General features: G+C 37.7%; 1 protein-coding gene across 1 annotated transcript; it reads right to left on the bottom strand.

Moving 5' to 3' along the window:
* Positions 1-4,746: 4,746 nt before the first annotated feature.
* Positions 4,747-13,625, bottom strand: DMRTA1 (DMRT like family A1). Its single transcript, XM_075595357.1, has 2 exons — positions 12,934-13,625; positions 4,747-5,815 (listed from the first exon to the last, which is right to left on the bottom strand). The coding sequence occupies exons 1-2, from the start codon at positions 13,451-13,453 to the stop codon at positions 4,968-4,970; spliced, it is 1,368 nt and encodes a 455-aa protein (XP_075451472.1). The 5' UTR covers positions 13,454-13,625; the 3' UTR covers positions 4,747-4,967.
* Between the last annotated feature and the right edge of the window lie 5,350 nt (positions 13,626-18,975).

The raw sequence follows: 18,975 nt of genomic DNA, 5'->3' as shown, positions 1-18,975 counted from the left end.
ACAGACCTGCAAACAATCACACAGCCACTGACCTGCACACATAGACCTGCAGACAATCACACAGCCACTGACCTGCGCAGACACTCACACAGCCACTGACCTGCACACACAGACCTGCAGACAATCACACAGCCACTGACCTGCACAGACACACACACAGCCACTGACCTGCACAGACACACACACAGCCACTGACCTGCACAGACACTCACACAGCCACTAACCTGCACAGACAATCACACAGCCACTGACCTGCGCAGACACTCACACAGCCACTGACCTGCACACACAGACCTGCAGACAATCACACAGCCACTGACCTGCACAGACACTCACACAGCCACTAACCTACACAGACACACACACAGCCACTGACCTGCACAGACACTCACACAGCCACTGACCTGCACAGACAGACCTGCACAGACACTCCCACAGTCACTGACCTGCACACACTAAGGCTGGGGTCATGGTGCCTTCGCCCCTACGCAGAGGCGTGCGGAGGCTGTGAGGTAAGCAGGTGCTTTCCCTGGCCATGGTGGATGGGCCGTGGGGGCGTGCCTAGGGACATGCCTATGGGCGTTACAGAGGTGGTTCGCCCTCATTGGCGATCTGCTCACATTACTGGCCTGTCGCACCAAGAAATCAGTTTGAACTGATTTCTTGCGCAATGCATGCCTGCTTTCTCGTGCACGCGCCCGCACGCCACATGGACACGAACACTGCCCCAGCCTAACCTGCACAGACACACCCACAGACACTTACCTGCACAGACACACACACAGCCCGTTACCTGAACAGACACACACACCATACACAAAGACTGACCAACACAAACACACACACACACACACACACACACACACATACACACACCAGCTCTGAGGAGCAGCCATGCAGGCGACCCCTGTAGCTGCATGTTTCTCTCTTCATATTTATAGCTCTGTTCCTGCCAATTCTGGCCCCGGCCCATCACAATCCTGGCCCCGCCCCATCACAATCCGGGCCTCGCCCATCACAATCCTGGCCCCGCCCCCTGTCTCTGCAGCCGAAAACGGGACATTTTAAACATTTTCAAATAATTGTCGAGACACCGGAACATGTGCAGTAAATCCGGGACTGTCCTGGCTAAACCGGAAAACCTGGTCACACTATCTTTGAACCAACAGGGCTCTAAACCATAACCACTTTTTTTCTAGGCCACAGCTCTAGTAATTTGAGCTAAATACTGATAGTTTGTATCACTGTCACATCCTACTTTGTACTGCTCACACATGTAGCTAATCTAGCAATTAGCATATCTCACAGGTATCTCATGTGTTCTCATTTTTAAATTGTGAACCAGGAAGGGGAAGTGATCTGCTTTTAAAGGAAGCAAGAGGAAGGGAGCTATTACTGGTATGAGCACTAGTGTTAGTAAATATACATTTTAACTGTAGTTGGATTAATGAGCGTACGAAGTGAAGACTTCAACTGGAATTTCTGTTTTTAGTTCATGTGTTCTCTCTCCAAAGGCCAAATACCTTGACCTATCTGATGAAATTATGAGCGTACCATTCTGCCATCCTAATTTAGATGTGACAGAAGTTTCAACCAAATCGGTACAGCCCCCATACTAGGATTATTATTTTTTTTAAGTGATAAAAAACAATTGACCAGATTCTTCATACAAAACATTACATGTATTATTTTGCAACTTGTACTACATTTTCACACAATTTCCTTGATCCATTTCAGAGAATTAAAATATTAAAAATTTTAATTAATTTTGTAACCACGGTAAAAAACAGTGTACATTCTAATAATTACATCAATGTAAATGTATATACATGCTCAGATTCCATGAGTAGTTTTTCAATGTGTTATACTGTGCTTACGTGTATACATTTTCCACTTCAGTCATTTTAATTCCCCTTTTTTAAATTATTAACAAAACATTTTCTTTCTTTCTTTTTATAATCTCTTCAGATTATTTATGATCTGCCTATACTGCTTGATATATATTTACCCAGGGTTTCCCGGGAAGGGGGGTGGTGGGGGTTCCAAAGTAGGAAGAGTACAAATTCCCCTATCAACTGTGTGACCCCTACATACCCCTCCCCCCCCCAAACCTGTCTGTACCCTGCTCTTGGCCTCCCCTACCCTCTCTATAACAACCACCCACTCCTTCTTCCTCGCTGTCCTGAGACACCCGTCTCCTCCCCTGCCATCCACAATTTCTTAAAGCAAGTCAGCCACTGGGTGTTGTACCTGGTATAGGGTCGGCCTTAGGGTAAGGTGATCAATGTGGCCGTCTTGGGGCTCCGCACTCCCTACGCTCCCTCCTGTCTACGCCAGGATTCAAATCTCACCCGACCCAGAGGGGGGAGCTGGAAGAGGCAGAGCAGCCCCCCTCCTCCTGCTCCCCCCTCTGGTCATAAGTTGGATCCCGGCGCTGACTGGAGGCGGAAGTGTGGGAACCCCAGACCACGAGAGGGGTAGGTATGTGTGTGTGTGTGTGTGTGTGGGAGGGGGGTGTGTGTTTTTTCTCTTCTTACCTTTTCTGGAGTGGGACGCGTTGCTATGGTGACCGACGTCATATTTTGTTGTGACATCATATAATGACACGTTGCCATGGCAATGTGACATCACATGCCGCCATGTTGTTTAATTATTAGTAACATATGCTCAGGTCAATTGAACAATTAGGCCAATTGTTTTGACTATAAAAGACTCATATCCTGGTGATTATATCAATATCCCCGATGAAGTGACACTGTCACGAAATACGTATGATTCAACTATGCAATTTGTGTATGCAGGAAAGCCAGATGTCAATTGGAAATCCAGCATGTCCCTACAGGAAATACCTAAGTAATCGCAGGAGGCGTAGACGAGGTCTGGGAGAGTGATGAGCAACTTCATGGATGGATGTATTTTTTTGCCACTTGTCCTAAATTTTGGGACAATTTGCTCGAACCATTTCAGAGAATTTTAATATTAAAAATGAAAATAAATTTGGTAACCATGGTAATAAAGTGTAAATTCGAAGAGGTACATCAATGTAAATGTATATACATGCTCAGAATCCATGAGTAGTATTTGGATAGGTACATACTTATACATTTTCCACTTCAGACATTTTAATTCCCCTTTATTGTTATTATTTTTAACAATACATGTTTTCAGTTTTCTCTCTTTTTATCATCTCTTCAGATTTGTTTATGATCTGTCTATCCTGTTTGATATATATAAATAGAGGTACATGGATAGGGGATAACTTGTACATGTTTTGTGGGGTTAAAGTTAAGATATAAAATGTATGTGAGAATTATTTGTATGTAACAAATGTTCAAGTATTAGTAACATATGCTCAGGTAAACAATTAGGAAATAGAAGCTGTAGAGAAATGCAGAGCACAGCAAAGAAAGGCCAAAAATCGGACAAAAATTCAGATAAATTAAAAATCCAGGGCAACTCTTATTCTGAGATCAATTTATTACAAGCTCAGGCAAGATGGTAAGGCTAGATGAAACGCACCTACGCGTTTCGTGCCAAAGCACTTTATCAAGGTGTTTTATCATTATCATTATACTCTAATTCCCTCAAGTGGTTAAATTGTAGATCATAAAAAAATTTTAATACATGGTTCTAAATATTTTTTATTTTATCAAAATTGTTTTACTGCTATTGTTTTCCATTAACTAAGAGTGAGAAATTTGCATTTTTTTTTAAATTTGCCTCGTCTCTTCCCCTTTTTGTTTTGGAAATCTGTCTCCCACATAGCCTTTTTCATAACAATTCCTTCTGGCATTTTTTTTCTTTTTGTGTAGGATCCCAGTTCCAAGTGGCAAAGATATTTTTGTTTGATATGTAACACAGATGAGCTGGGAATTATGTGTAACAGTATATTATCAGAAAACTCATACCAGCCATGTCTCCATCAGAACAATGGCAGTATTTCTTAATAAGTCAAACAAAAGGAAGATGAAGAGCAGCTGAATGTAGTATTGAAATTAGTAAGGAGTACTGCAAATTGAAAAACTATATAACTTGAATAGTCACAAATAAATCCCAAAGACATAGTTATTTGATGTTTGGGCTCATTATCTTATAGCTGTGGTAATTACCAAGATTCAAATAGTTAAAAGCACGATTGCCTACTTTTATCCCCATGGTGCTTTAAAATGGTCATGAGGAAAAGTAAAACAAGTGATGAAATGTTTAGTACAGCTATTTTGAGTGGCACTAAACACTGTTATCAGTTTATTCATGCATTTTATAATCAACCATTTTCCCCAAGACAATATGGATTTGAAGTGATTCAAACTTGAATTTGTCTTCTTCACTGAAAGATGTGGTCTGATTTTTCACCCTGATCTTTTGACACAATTACAATATTTTTGCACCTTTGTCAGAACGTTTTCAATGATGATTGTGCTTGTATTGTTGCTTTGACCTTTGGTAGACTGCTAATTTTAAGGTACACTTGTGTCTCTGCACTATCTCCAAAAATGAATACTGTACGTCTAACAAAAGTTATTAAACAAGACTCGGCTCACATGCACTCACAAAGTAATCATATATTTCATGAGGATCAATTTAAAGACCAAACTTCTTAGTTTATTCTGGGGGCCAAAGCAGATTCTACATTATTCTTATTCCTTGAGCAGACAGTCAGTGTCTTTTATATACTGTAATCAGGTTTTCTACACTTAAAGTGCATTACAGCATGCATGCGTACCCATTAAAAAAATATAATAAATGCAGTCAACATGGAAGACCCAGAAGAAATATTTTATTGCATTTATCTATGAAATGTTTTAGTTTCATCTTAAGAAATACATTTTTTTTCTAGCAATAAAAAGAATAAAAATTAAATGTTTTTAATTACCTACAAATGGTCACTACAAATTGTCATCATTGCAAACTACTTTATATCAACTCAGATAAGGCCACTGTGGGTTTTTATATGAATGCTAAAAGTACTACTGGTTTTCTTGGTTTAGCCTTGAGTAAAGTCCACTTATGCTCACAGAGTCTTTACGTGGGTAATAGGAGGCATCACGTAACATTCCTGGGAATGAGTAGTCCATACCAGGCCTCAAAGGAAAAGATGGAACAAACCCAGATGTTAGGTAGGGTGATATAAACCCAGGTAGTCCTCTGCTAGAAGTGGAATAAGCCAACCTCAATGGAGTAAACCCAAGTCTGGGATTAAAGCCATAGATGTTTGTATCACCTCCGGCAGAAGGTGGATTTGTGTGCAGAGGAGAAAAGGCAGATTTTGTGCCAAGTGCACCAAAACCTAAGCCAGTAATGCTGAAAGTTGAATCTCTTGTGAAGGTACTGAGTTCTGATCCTGATGGGCTTTCAATGTCCCTGACATCTTGTTTGTGCTCTTTGCCATTTAAAACCAGTTCAATGGCTTGAACCACATCCCCTTTGCAATACTTCATAATGCTTTCTAAGTTGCTCTGTTTGTGGTTTGGAAAGACCTTGCTTAGGATCTCAAGGGGATCTCTATGTCTAGAAGACACAACTGGCAGTTTAGAACTAGAGGCACTGTGCACATTCGGCCATTCACTTTCATTTCCTGATTCCAAATCTGAAGAAGACAGTGATCTGGGACTGTCGGCACCTTCTGATCTCTCCTCAGATCCAGGGGATTGAACAGAATCTTCTTTGATTGAAGTTGTAGGTCCTGAAAACTTTAACGCATGACTTACATTACCAATGCCATCTGGAGATGATTGTGGAAGAGAATGAGAAAGCACAGTTGATCTTGCTATTCTTCCATAGTATGGGTCATGATTTTCAGCTGTTTCATCCAAGCCTGAGAATAAAATGTAAAAAAAAAAAATCAAGATTACGGTTTGACATGGAGTTACTTCTGTACTACTGTCTGACCCTTTTTGTATTCAGTTTTGAATTTTAGAATTCCATTACTTATAAGTAATTTCATTATCCGACCCTACAGGCATGTGTTTAGTACATTTTAACTAGTAGTGGTTATTACAGAGAAATTGTTTTAAAATTTTCTGTACGCAATGTATGGTATTCTAACCTTAGGAAATTATTTAACCATATGTGCAAATACATACATATTTTAAATCCAAATTAAAAATGCTGACTTTTACCAGGCATTTGAAGTTATTTATGTTAAAGTATCATGATAGTTTATTCTGCTTTGGTACTGCCTGTATGGGCACATGATTTGGGGAGTGGTTTTAGAACAATAGGAAGTCGTTGAGGAAATACTTAATGTTATCAATTTGTCCATTCCTGAGTATCATATACTACATAGAGCTAGATATAAACATAAATACATTTAAAATTGTATATATATGCTAATAAATCTCTGATCTGCTGCGCTGTAATGCAGGAGTCAGTCTAAATATTTGTATATGCTTTTTGAGAGTCATGAATGAACACATTAAAAATAACAAACTGCAAACATCTGGATGGTTTTAAATGGCACCTGATAGTCAGTGCTTCTTCATGCTCGTGCCAGGGATGAATTGTAACACTTAATAGTTCAGGTAAATGTATGTTTTATTTCTTCTACTTGTCAAGAAACATTCGTGTCTCTAGTAAATATGTTGGTATTAATTAAACTGATAGATAATATGCAAAATAAATCGCTATTTGTATCTTGTTTTAGTTGTTTTGTTTTTATAGAGATGACAAGATAAATCTAAAAGATCATGATGTAAAAAAAAAAAAAAACAGTGAAAAGATGCCAAGAAAGTGAAATCTGAAATATTGTACTATCACTTTTTAATTAAAATTGATATTGGGCTCTAAATGGTGCATAATGACTTTACAAAGTATGAAAACAAAATAAGAATGATGACTTTGTTTATTAAGCATTTTAAACAATACAGAATACAAATAAAGGTTTAATCAGCATAAATACATTTTACATTTCTTCTTCCAAACGTTGAAGGAATAATTGGTCAAACTGCCTATTTCATGTTAAAAAAAATAGAACAAAAAGTAATTTTTCTAATATTTTATCAAAAACAAGTAATTGTCAAGAGTATTATTATAAGCATAATATGGAATCTGTAAAAGCATGTTCAATTATTGTGTAGCACTTACAGTACAACCAAATGTATCAGCATGAATATCTCGTAACCAAGGTCATAGTCTAATTCCTTTACTGTTGAAGCGGAGTGTATGAGCTGTAATGCATTACTTTGCAATACATTGCAGGTCTCTTTGGTAGATTAAGGAACTACTTGAAATTATACACTACAGACAAAATACCTGACACTTAAAATTGTGGACCCAAAGTTCTTTGCATGTGGTCCCTGGTTTATTCAATAAAAAATAATGTATGGCTTTATAAATTGCCTTTAACTCAAATTAAGATGCTATACACAGATACATTTCATAGCTCTTACACACAATTATAAAATCTATATTTATATATCTTTAAACTGTAGATGTATCTATGTTTTATTTCTAAATAATAATGGGCACTTAAAATGGGTAATCATAGTGTTTGAGATGTCATAAAACGTAGTGGTATTGTGCTTCACTGTAGAACACCACAGCCGTTTTAAACAAAGTGCATCAGACATCTAAGACTATATTAATGTGACAAGAACAAGAAAGGTAGTTCAAGATACCAATTTAAAATGTAGTCAAAACCAATACACTTTGACTCCCGGGTAATAAGAATATTAAAATCAGTGAGTCAAAACAGAGCATGACAAAATCTGGATTGAAAAAGTGAAAGTGGGGTGTGGGGGTGTGGAAGGTGATACCCATGGTGTGAAACCCAGAATGCTGTGCCTCCATTGTTCTTACACAGCATGCAAAACACAATATAATCATCCGCCATACACTTAAAATAAATGTCGCTTGGTGTCTTTCTTCGACTGAGATATTTAACAGCACAAAAGTTGTACAACAACATTTTGGTGGTCAATACCCCTTCATCAGGTGCACTGTTAAATGTCTCAGTGGAAGAAAGACACCAAGAGAATGTAAAGCCTTGTGTTTGCCGAATATTTATTTTACTTGTGCGATGGATGATTATATCAGTTTTTGCTTATTTTTTGTGCTTTTTAGGATCCTGCCACACGTTTAGCCATCACCTACTGTATATTCATTATTGACTTATATTCTGAAATGGGAGAAGTTGGTTAATATGCTCTACAGCAGGGGTGCTCAAGTCCAGCCCCCAAGCCCCCCAACAGGTCAGGTTTTCAGGATATCCCTGCTTCAGTACAGGTGGATCCATCATTCCCTGCTTCAGCACATGTTGCTCAATCAGATTCTCAGTCTTAGACTGAGATAGCTCAATCAGATGCTGTGCTGAAGCAGGGATACCTTGAAAACCTGACCTGTTTGAGGGGAGGGTGGGGGCTTCAGAACTGGAGTTGAGCACCACTACTCCACAGATTGTTTTTTTTTTTTTTACAGTATGCCAAACAACCATCTTCATATGTAGATGTATTATTCTAATTACAGCCCATGCTTGGAAACTGTTTATATGAATAGTATGTTTAAAGGTAAATTAAATTAATTACAAAAATAATCCTTCAAAAATCAAAATAATATTAAAAACATTTGAATAAGCAATTTGAATGTCGAAATATGAATTTGCATTTCTCTTTTAATGCATGGTACAAAGTAGATGAGAATATCAGTACTGCATAACGTGTAGAGTATATAAATGTGTGCCTAATACTTAAGATTTAACACATTGCAGTTTATGTTGATAAAACCAAAAGGAACAAAGTGCACAAATGTTCTTTTTGCATTCTTTATCATTTTTATAATTTCAAGTGTTTTCAGGGAAAATGCTTAAATTAAAAGAAGATAAAATGTTTATGATGTATTGAAAATCAAATGCTTCACAAGACATATACATTATATTTACACTGATATACCCCAAAAATATGAACTCTTCAGAAAGGAATAATAATATGTGATTAAACATAGGTAATTAAGTTTCTACTAACATGTTGCAGGATGCAGTAATGGAAAGATTTGCTAAATCCAAGATGTTTTACAAATTGGCACAGACCACTCGGACAGTCACTTAGTAAATAATATTTTTATTTGGCAAAAGTTCTACGTGTCTTTAAAAAAATGCATCTAAAATAAGAGCTCAATGTTCCAAACTAAGCCTTAAATGGAAAATCACCTAAATGTTTAAGCCATTTCCTTTGTGAACACTGCAAAAACAAATAATGATTGTTTTAAAGCATGAATAAATGTGTTAATAAATTAGGGAACTGTACACGTTACCATGAACTTTATCTGATTTTTATTCCACTATTTTTACATGAAGACTTGTTACAGTACATAGCTATGCACAATTCCTAAAATCTACCCAAAATCATGCAAAATGTAACTCCTCCAATTGAAACCCTCATTATTGTACTATATAAAACAAACAAATGTAAATGTTGTTTATAACCTCAATAAAAGAAAGAACCAAATAAAATAAAGCAGTCGTCTCAACCAGCTCTAAATAATGTCTGTCAAAATGCATGGCAGTTAAAGAAAACTTTTAGTTGATGCAAAAGGAGAAGACAAACACATTTAAACATTTTTACTTGCATATGTTTGTCATTCAACTAGAACTAGATATGACAGGTCCTCTAATATGTATCAGGTAGCTTCCAATTGCAATTTTTTGTTTGTTAAATCTTGTGTTGTTTTTTTCCACTAGTTAAAAACTATCAATAATATATATCAATGGAAAAAAAGTCCAATTTAAATTAATAGGAATCCTGGAGCCTATGTAATAAGCTTTGCAAGTTAATGCATGGAAATCACAATTTATATTGCGCTTGTGAGCGCCAATGTATTAACCTTTTTTCCGTCCATGTTCGCCTTAAGCGACAAAAATTGAATTAGTCAAATACTTTGGTGTACACAAATGGGATGCACATATATAAATGGTACTACTGTATGTACCAAAAATGTTGGCATAAAACCCAAAAGGTCTGTTAATAGTGTTAGTGCAGAATTAAGTTGCTTTGCAAACCAAAAATGTATTTGACTAAGCATGAATGTTTCATTCTATAGTTTTATGAAATGTTCATTACCACAGTATGGCTATGATATACATATATTATGTCATGTACAAAGAAAAATGATCAGGAAAACATGTGAAAGGAAAATGATATTGAATTCCTTCTCTACCTTTTTAGTGCAATAGCTTATAACAATATGATACAATTGTGAGGGAAATTCAATATATTGTGCAATAGAAAGATCAGACACTTCAGGCTTGGAGGAAGTTTTGAAAGTCTCACACCTGTAAAACTGTGTAAACACACAGAACTGAATTAATCATTTGAGATGTGTTTCTTTAATAAATCCATTTCTTCTATAAGCATTAATATTGTACCAGTTTTGCAGACACACACTATTACTACTTTGCCACCGATGTCTGGTCTATTAATAGACGATGCAGGCTTTTTATTTCCTCTTAAACTGGGGTAAAAATACAGGAAAGTATTTATAAAAACAAATTATCTAATTATTTACAATAAAATGTCTCTTGTTGTTTTCTTTTTTGCACTATTGTGCCAGTTTTGCAGCTGAGAAAGTTTGATAAATCAACCCTATGCTCTGCATTACAGTGATACCATAGCTTGGATAAAGAATGATAAAAATAGCAACAAATTGCTACATTATTGTAAAATGAATACTGTGTAATTCTGTAGAGATATACAATAGTTTGACTTTTAAGAAGGCAGATAGATACACGTTTACATGGAGCATTTTGTCGTTTATAGATATGATTTTTTTGTTGCAAGAGATTTTGTGTAAAAAACATTTACTTAAGGTCTTTCTTAAATAAAACGTTTAATAATATGACATATATTGTATGTGTACATATGAATATAGAAAAAAAATTATGCCTGGGCACTCAATAACCATAAAATGGAAAAAATACTTAGCTTTCTCCTAGGGTGCACTCAGAAGGGCCAGGATCACCAATGGTCCCAAATAACACATAGAAAAAGAGAAATCCACAGCACTCGCCTTTTGATAATAAAAAATAAATGTATTAATAACATATGGCAAACAATGTAAAAAAAAATAGGCAAGTTTTCGGACTACAAACAATCCTGTATGAATGCGGATAAAGGACTGTTTATAGTCCGAAACGATGCCGCTTTTTTCCCCATTGTTTGCCAGGTGATATTAATAAATTAATCTTTGATTATCGAAAGGTGAGTTCTGCATGTATGTATCTGTATGTATGTATGTATGTATGTATCGTTTGTTTGTTTTAAGGGAAACCCCTATGTACGGTATACTATTTTTTTGCAAAACGGCTAGTGGCTAATATATGTCTCTTAGATTGTAAGCTCTCAGGCGCAAAGATTTTCTGTCCTATTGTCTGATTTTGTTTGATGCACTTATTGTATTATAATTCCTCATTGTATTGTCTATTCTGTCAAGAGGACACCTTGGGTGCTATATAAAGATAAACATAGTGTACATATGATTTATTTTAGCAAGACCAGCTGATAGTGTATGCCAAAAAAAAGTATACATACAGTAGTACATAAGGTATTTCTCTAGGAAAAGATTAAATAATATGATATATAATATACTCCATATATTATTATTTCTTTAGTGAAAGGCCTTGTGTACTTACTATGCACCGTATTATTATACTATTTTTTTGCACAGCTGCTCGTCTTGCTAACAAAAAAAAGTACACATACAGTAGTACATAAGGCATTTCTCTAGGAAAAGATTAAATAATATGATATATAATATACTCCATATATTATTATTTCTTTAGAGAAAGGCCTTGTGTACTTACTATGCACCGTATTATTATACTATTTTCTTGCACAGCCGCTCGTCTTGCTAACATATATGTTAGCAAGACGAGCGGCTGTGTAAAAAATAGTATAATAATACGGTGCATAGTAAGTACACAAGGCCTTTCTCTAAAGAAATAATATTATATGGTGTGTGTGTGTGTGTGTGTGTGTGTGTGTATATGTATATGTATATATATATAATTTTATACATATACACACACACTCCCCCCCACATACACACACTCCCCCCCCCCACATACGCACACTCCCCCCCCACATACTTACACTCCCCCCACATACACACACTCCCCCCCCCCCACATACACACACTCCCCCCCCACACATTTTGGTGGATCGTGCATCAATGCAAACAATATTATTTAATGCAGTCAACTTTTTCTGCAGATTTAGCCAGAGAGGTTTACACCACCTTAGACCTGGCAGGTTTTTTTTAATGTAGCTCAAAGAATTACCATGATGCATCATATAATATATATATATATATATATATATATAATATATATATCTCCATTTAAAATGCGCAAATCTCATGCCCCAACATGCTCCTTTGAGGCGCTGCTCCGCTCGAACCACTCTGGAATACATATATAATTTTTTCTGCTATCTATAGAGTGATATTTCTAGGAGCCAAACAAGTCAATAGGAGGTGAAATCAAGACAGAAATAGTTTTTTAGTGGATTTGTGGTTCTTTCTTATTTGTGGGACATAGCTCTCTTACAGTTACAAATAGCTATTCCATATAAATCTTGCAAATCAATGTAACAGCGTTTTCAAAGACTGCAAAACCAAAGCAAAACAAATGACTAAATGTATTAATAATTGTCAACACTTTTAACAAACCCTAAAAACAGTAAAAGCACCTCGATTTCCCTTTGTACAAAAAATGTGGGGGGGTTTTGTACAGTCCTAAAATCACCAAAATATCAAAGAAAAATAAAGATCAAATCATAAAAAAAAAGTGACTTTTTAATTTTTCTTTGCTAAATGTGGTACTTGAATGTGGCTTTTGAAACTATATTTTGCTACAGCTTAGTAGCCGGTGGCATTTAACGAATTGCCCACCCCTAGGATCACAGTTATTTGCATCCATGCATCGCCTTGACATACAGTACTCACCTTTATTACCCTCCTGGCTTAAGCCCGGGGGCGCCTGCGCCCTGTGCCCGCGCTGTGGGACCTCGCCTGCCGCTGGGTACATGAAGTGCTGCACCCCTCTGACCTCGCTCTCCTCCTGCGCCTGTTGCCTCCTGAGCGCCACCTGCGCTGCCATCACCCGCTGCCTCTCCGCGATCAGGGTGCACTTGGCACAGGAGCAGTCCCTCCACCGGCAAAAGCGCTTGTGCCCCTTCAGCGCGGACACCACGCCGTGGTTGCGGCATCGGGCGCACTTAGGGGTCCGCGGGTACTGAGCACTCCCACCTCCCCTGTCTAGAGACCCAGGAAGCCTCGGTGCGCAGGCGGATGCTGCGGCTGCGGCTGCGGCTCTCAGCAGCAGAGTAGGGGGTCGCAGGAACGAGGCAGGCATGGGCATCGCTGGGGGCACGGGCAGGGCCGACTGAGAGGGGAGATGTGGAGGGGGCGCTGGGGGCAGGAGGGGTCTGCAGCCGATGCTTGCGCTGGGACTGCTGCGGTCCATAGTGAATGTGCAAGTGACGCAAGATGTCGTCTTCTCGGGAGAAATCCCCTTCTTTACAGACAGGCTGCTGTGACCGTGGAGCTGCTTCTCATGTCACCCACGATGCGCAGGTAGATGTCAGCACTGGCCAGGAGGGGAGGGTAATAAGAGGCAGAGCTGCTTTGCATGTAGGCGTAGCTCAGCTTGCTGTCTCTAAGGGGCTGGACCCACTTTTGCCGAACACACAAATCAATGTCTTGGAAACACTTTTGGGAGTCTGAATTGTGAGGAGTGGCCTGTTAGATTGGGGGGAGGGAGGCGGGGACTCTATCGTATTATGGTCTCGGGTGTGGTCACATTGCAGTTTACTAATGATATACTGTAGGCAAACTAGAAATGAGTAGCACTGGAAACGTGACGTGTGTGATAACTGCACAGTACATTTATATCATGTGTTTTGCCTTTGAGATTGTTCCCTTGTACATCTGAGATTGGTGCCCGGAGTAGCTGTGCTAGTAGGAAAACCACTTCTTTATCTTTTTTTTAAAAGGGAAATTTATTTTAGAGAGATTGCTGTATCTCTTTCTATTTTACAACGAAATGTGGTATATTTGTTTAACTAAATTAAGCTCAAGAAAGCTTTGCCCTTGTGACTTAATTTCTTAAAGTCAGACACAGCACCATCCCATTTTAAAGCTGCTTCAACCACTGGTCATTTGCACATTTAACCTGTACGAATGGTTTTCTAGCAATCCATCTTATGGAAATGTAGTCTATAACTGGAAGGCATCTTCTCTGAAACCGACGAGTCCCTGGGCCAGAGAATAGACTGGTTCTAATGCAAAGGAGCCACCCGTTCACATAAGAAAAAACACAAAAATAAATGGGGGATTTCTGCTTTAACAACACACATATATACTGTGTGCACTGTACAATGGCACAGTTTACATTCAACAAACATGCAGTAATCATTTCATGCGACATATTTAAACCATGAGCATGTGTTGAATGTAAATTGTGTTATTGTACTAATTCCATCAAGCAGTCCAGAAGATGCAGTCTAGTGATAGCAGTGTGTCTATCGGCGCTTAAAATGAGTTCAATTTAATGTAAGATATTAGACAACTTCTATTGTGTGCCTAGTTTTCACTTATTACACTTATTCATTGACCGATACAACCAACGAATCTCACTCAGAGCTGTTAGTCTGTCCAAAAAAAAAAATCGTATTTCAAATTTAGTTCACTTGATTTAAATATCTGCTTTTACATTTTACACAGAGACTGTTATCTAGTACAGCGGTGCGCAAAATGGGGGCCCGAGATTTTTTTGGGGGGGCGTGGGCGGTTGCAGAGGTCCCGCTCTTTTCCCCAAGGCATTTAAATGAAAAGCCGGGGGACCGTGCAAGGCCACTGCAACCTCTAGTTACCGGGATTCTGCCTGCTTCAGGACGCGTGACCATGGCAGCGCGGCATTAAATGACACCGCTGGGTCATGTGACGTCACGGTTGCCCTGGTAACGATGTCAAATGACGCCGTGGGTCACGTGACGTCACACGATCGGGGGTGGCCAACGGAGGAGGTAAGTCAGGAAGGCACCGCCAAAAAAGTTTGCGCGCCCCTGATCTAGTAGTTAATTACTTACATGCATATTAAAAATCGAGTTCTCTTTGATTGCATCCTTTACAAACTGATAACAAGGAAGGACCAGTGTGCCCTCTATTCTGTCAATTTTCCTTACTTACTGTAAACTTTATATCATCTATTTTTTCCTGCTCTTTTGTGTTTCCTGTTTTCTGCTCCAAGAAATTCTAAATACATTTACTGTATTTCCCTCCCCTGCCAACTCCCTTGTGAGGATGTTGCATGCATCCACTGTCTAATAATTATCTTGAATCTTCTATCCTTATAGCATTAACTCTTTGTTTTAGCTTTTCTATTCCTATGAAAATTACTGTCCCTCAACTTAATTTATACACTTACGATATTTAGAAGTGTAAACAATATATTGTTTTTAACATTTTAAGATGTATGCAAAATATTGTACTGTAAGGGCAATGATCTTAAATTTGACCAAAATAAATATATACTGTACACAGTATTGTGTAATTTTTGGCAGAACTTTTATTGAGTTTGAACTTTATTAGTCAACAACTTAAAAATACAATACTTGAATGAGCCTATTTAAGCTCCAAGACTGGCGTGTAAAGTAAACAGATTATGTCAATAGTGAATAACTATAACTGGGTTAACTGAAGGCATAATCATACACGATCCTGTGAAGATATAAAGGTGGTGCTGATTTGCAGGAATCACAGAGAAAAGGCAGTATAGGGGAGAGGAAAAACAACCAGTAGGATGAACCAAAAAGGATATGTATTACCTCAGAGGGACAACCCGGTTTGGAAGTTCCTCCCAGATGCCTAATATAATAACAGTAGGGTGCTTCAGCTGCTCCCGTGGTGTACCATTTCCAGTCCCGCTGGCGTGTCTTCAACCGCTCATGCGCAGTAGAGATGTCTGTGTATCAATGGATAGGTAGTGCCTACAGGCGTCGCTCCAATTGGAAAGTGATGCAATGAAGCAGCAAAAAGACTGGTGGGACTGCAAGCACCTGAAAAATGAAATCTCATTGGGTTTGATACAAAAATAAAAAAAATGTCATGTCACATACTAAAAAACAAGTAACACATATGCAAACAACACAAAAAAATCTCCCACGCGTTTCACGCCCATAAGGCGCTATCTCCTGGAGTATAAAGGGGTAAGTAACAAACATAGTATTTATACCCCTCCTTAACGATCAGAAACATCTGATAAGAATAAACAAATACAATAAAAAAATGTCATAGATAGGTGATTCTAATGTCTGTGAGAGTCTATCAGACATTGCCACAAGGGTAGTTTGTAACATCTTAAATAATTATCTAATTAAATGCAACTATATTTAATTAAATTCACAATAAAGAAACACAAAAATCATAAATGTGTTGTTAGAGTATAAGAAAAAGAGGATACAAAAAAGAGAGAAACGACTAGAAAAAACACATTATACAGTAGCATGAAATAAAGGCTCACACAGACTTAAAGCAAAGTTGATATTTATCAAAAAATAAACATGATAATTAATGGCCATGCTGGTTAGCTATTCACAAAAAGGAAATGCCCAGTAGTGCACAATAATCTATATTTAACATATTATGGAATGAGTTTATGAATTCGTTAATGATGATAGATATGTAAAAAACAGCAAAAAGCAAAACACCAGTCAACAAAACAAGCCAAGTGTAACTAAATAGTTAATGTAACAGAAAATTCTTGATACAATCTAAGCTGCCACTATGTTATATCCAAAAATATAGACTACTTGTCAAATATCAACATAAAAAGTCATAAGTATATATTTTGTTAGAAAGTACACTTAAGCTGCTTGTCACTTTAGTTAACTCATTGGTGTCCACACAGGATGTTAAAATCACCACATACAGTACACTAGTTTGGCAATTGAAAAGAATCTACATATACACATAGCATGAATCATAACAAAAGGTAATGCAATTACTAAAGCAGCATCAAATCAGGAACAACCCAATAAATATTTATTGATGGAAGGTGGAGAAATGGGTCCATATTATCTAAATCAAAATGTAACCAAACAATATTTGTAATTGGTCACTAAAAATAGATACATATAAACCCATCGAATCAAATGTATAATAACATTAGAGTTGGAATTATACCACAGTGTGTGTATATATAATTCATTGAATGGTCAATTTATCTGCAACTTACAGTATACAATACCGGTTACAAAAAATATTTAAGATCCCATTCTGAATTTAACCCCTTAGGTATAAGTGTATCTAACATAAAGATCCAAAATGCTTCTCTTTTATATAAAGCGTTAATTCTATCCCCACCTTTTATGTATTTTAATATACTCAATGGCAATACATTTGAAATGTATGAGTGCCCCTGATTGACACATACTTAAATGTTTAGAGACTGGATGGATGTCGTCTTTTTTCAAATTCAGTCTCATATGCTCTATAATGTGAATCTTGAAAGGTCTTGTAGTAAGACTTACATATCTTTTGTTGCACCCATAAATTAACATGTAAATTCTAAAGTCAGTGTTGCATGTGATGAAAGACAGTATATTATTGAATGTTGTTGTGCCCTCAATATTATCAAACACCTTCGTTTTCATTACATGTTTACAAATTTTGCAATGAAAGATTTTAGGCTATTTGTTGAAATAATGCCATGGTCTTCAAACTTTAGAAGAGAGTTAGGCCATGATTGTACCAAACAATGCCGGAGGAGTCGCATGACACGGCGCAAAAACAAAATGCATTAATCAAATTGAGGTAAACTTACCTCAAGCGTCATGCGTGCCACCTGGAACTGCCGGGCGGCAGACTGGAGAGGAGACAGGGGAATTAGTTCCTGGCAGGCGATGGCCGCATCACGTGAACGGTTCAGCCAATGAGGACGAACCGCTTATGGCCACGCCTCCCTGTCTCCTGTGGCTGCTTCCTGACTACAGTTCAACTTGCCGGATCGCAGCGGTGACATCACAGGACCGTACTGCCGCCCTGCAGTTTAGGTATAATCGTAGCTTAGGGGCAGTTTTCAGCAGGTGCTAAATATTGTTGCGTTATTTGCATAAAGTTAACAGTAACGAAGGTCTGAGGATCTCTGTTGGCAGCTAAGGTGCTGAACAGTAGCAGCTGTAAGGATATGCGTTACGGATGTGGATACATTAAAATGAGACAACTTAATGTTAAAAAAATAGCAAACTTCTGAGGATCTACCCCTAAGTACGTACATTTGTTGAACGAAAAATGACCATGGATAAGAGTGAAGGTACTTTTAAAAAGAAAGTCATTCATACAAAGCAATTTGACCTTTGCTAAACAGAAATAATCGTAAAATGAACTACCCCCTATAATGATTTGTACTGTTTTTCAGAATAATCATTGGGGTCTATTTGGACAGCTCCCTACAAAAGTGCATAGAAGTCTGTACAAGAGTGTTCCGATTAAAAAGGCCTTTGTGAGTAGAACAATCAGCACTGTATGATGGAGCTATGAGAAGAAGGCTGGGTCTTTTTTTGCTTTATGCTGAAAACACACATCTTTAGTCCATGGCATCTTTGAACTTTGTTTCCTTTGTGAATTTAGGATTGTAGTAATACAAGGTGTTGTCATAGCCATTGCTTGTGTTACAAGGCAATTGTTTTTGATTAACGCCTTCAAAGTGTTAAGAAAACAAAAGCAACAGGTTAAACATCATTAAACAGTAAGTGTTTTGTCCTGCACAACAGCCCAAGGATATACATTCTGAAAGGAACCATTTGAAATCCCACAACTACATCTTTACAAATCATGCTATTTGTAAAAGGAAATATGGGTTGTTTTGAATGAAGTTATCCTTAACGATCTGTACCAAGCGTGAAGCACTTGTGGGGTTATTTATAAAACTCTCAGAGCTGCAAATCTGGGGCAAAATTGGAGCAATCATAGCCCTGAATTTAGCAA

Source organism: Ascaphus truei, chromosome 1 (genome assembly GCF_040206685.1).
Source record: "Ascaphus truei isolate aAscTru1 chromosome 1, aAscTru1.hap1, whole genome shotgun sequence".
In the NCBI taxonomy this organism is placed as follows: domain Eukaryota; kingdom Metazoa; phylum Chordata; class Amphibia; order Anura; family Ascaphidae; genus Ascaphus; species Ascaphus truei.
This window is presented reverse-complemented; position numbering and strand designations above follow the sequence as displayed.

Excerpts from the sequence above, each read along its gene's own strand:
- DMRTA1 (XM_075595357.1), bottom strand. The coding sequence starts at position 13,453 with ATGGACCGCAGCAGTCCCAGCGCAAGCATCGGCTGCAGACCCCTCCTG. Across the intron at positions 5,816-12,933 it reads AAGCCAGGAGGGTAATAAAG|GCTTGGATGAAACAGCTGAA; the intron begins GTGAGTACTGTA and ends TTTTATTCTCAG.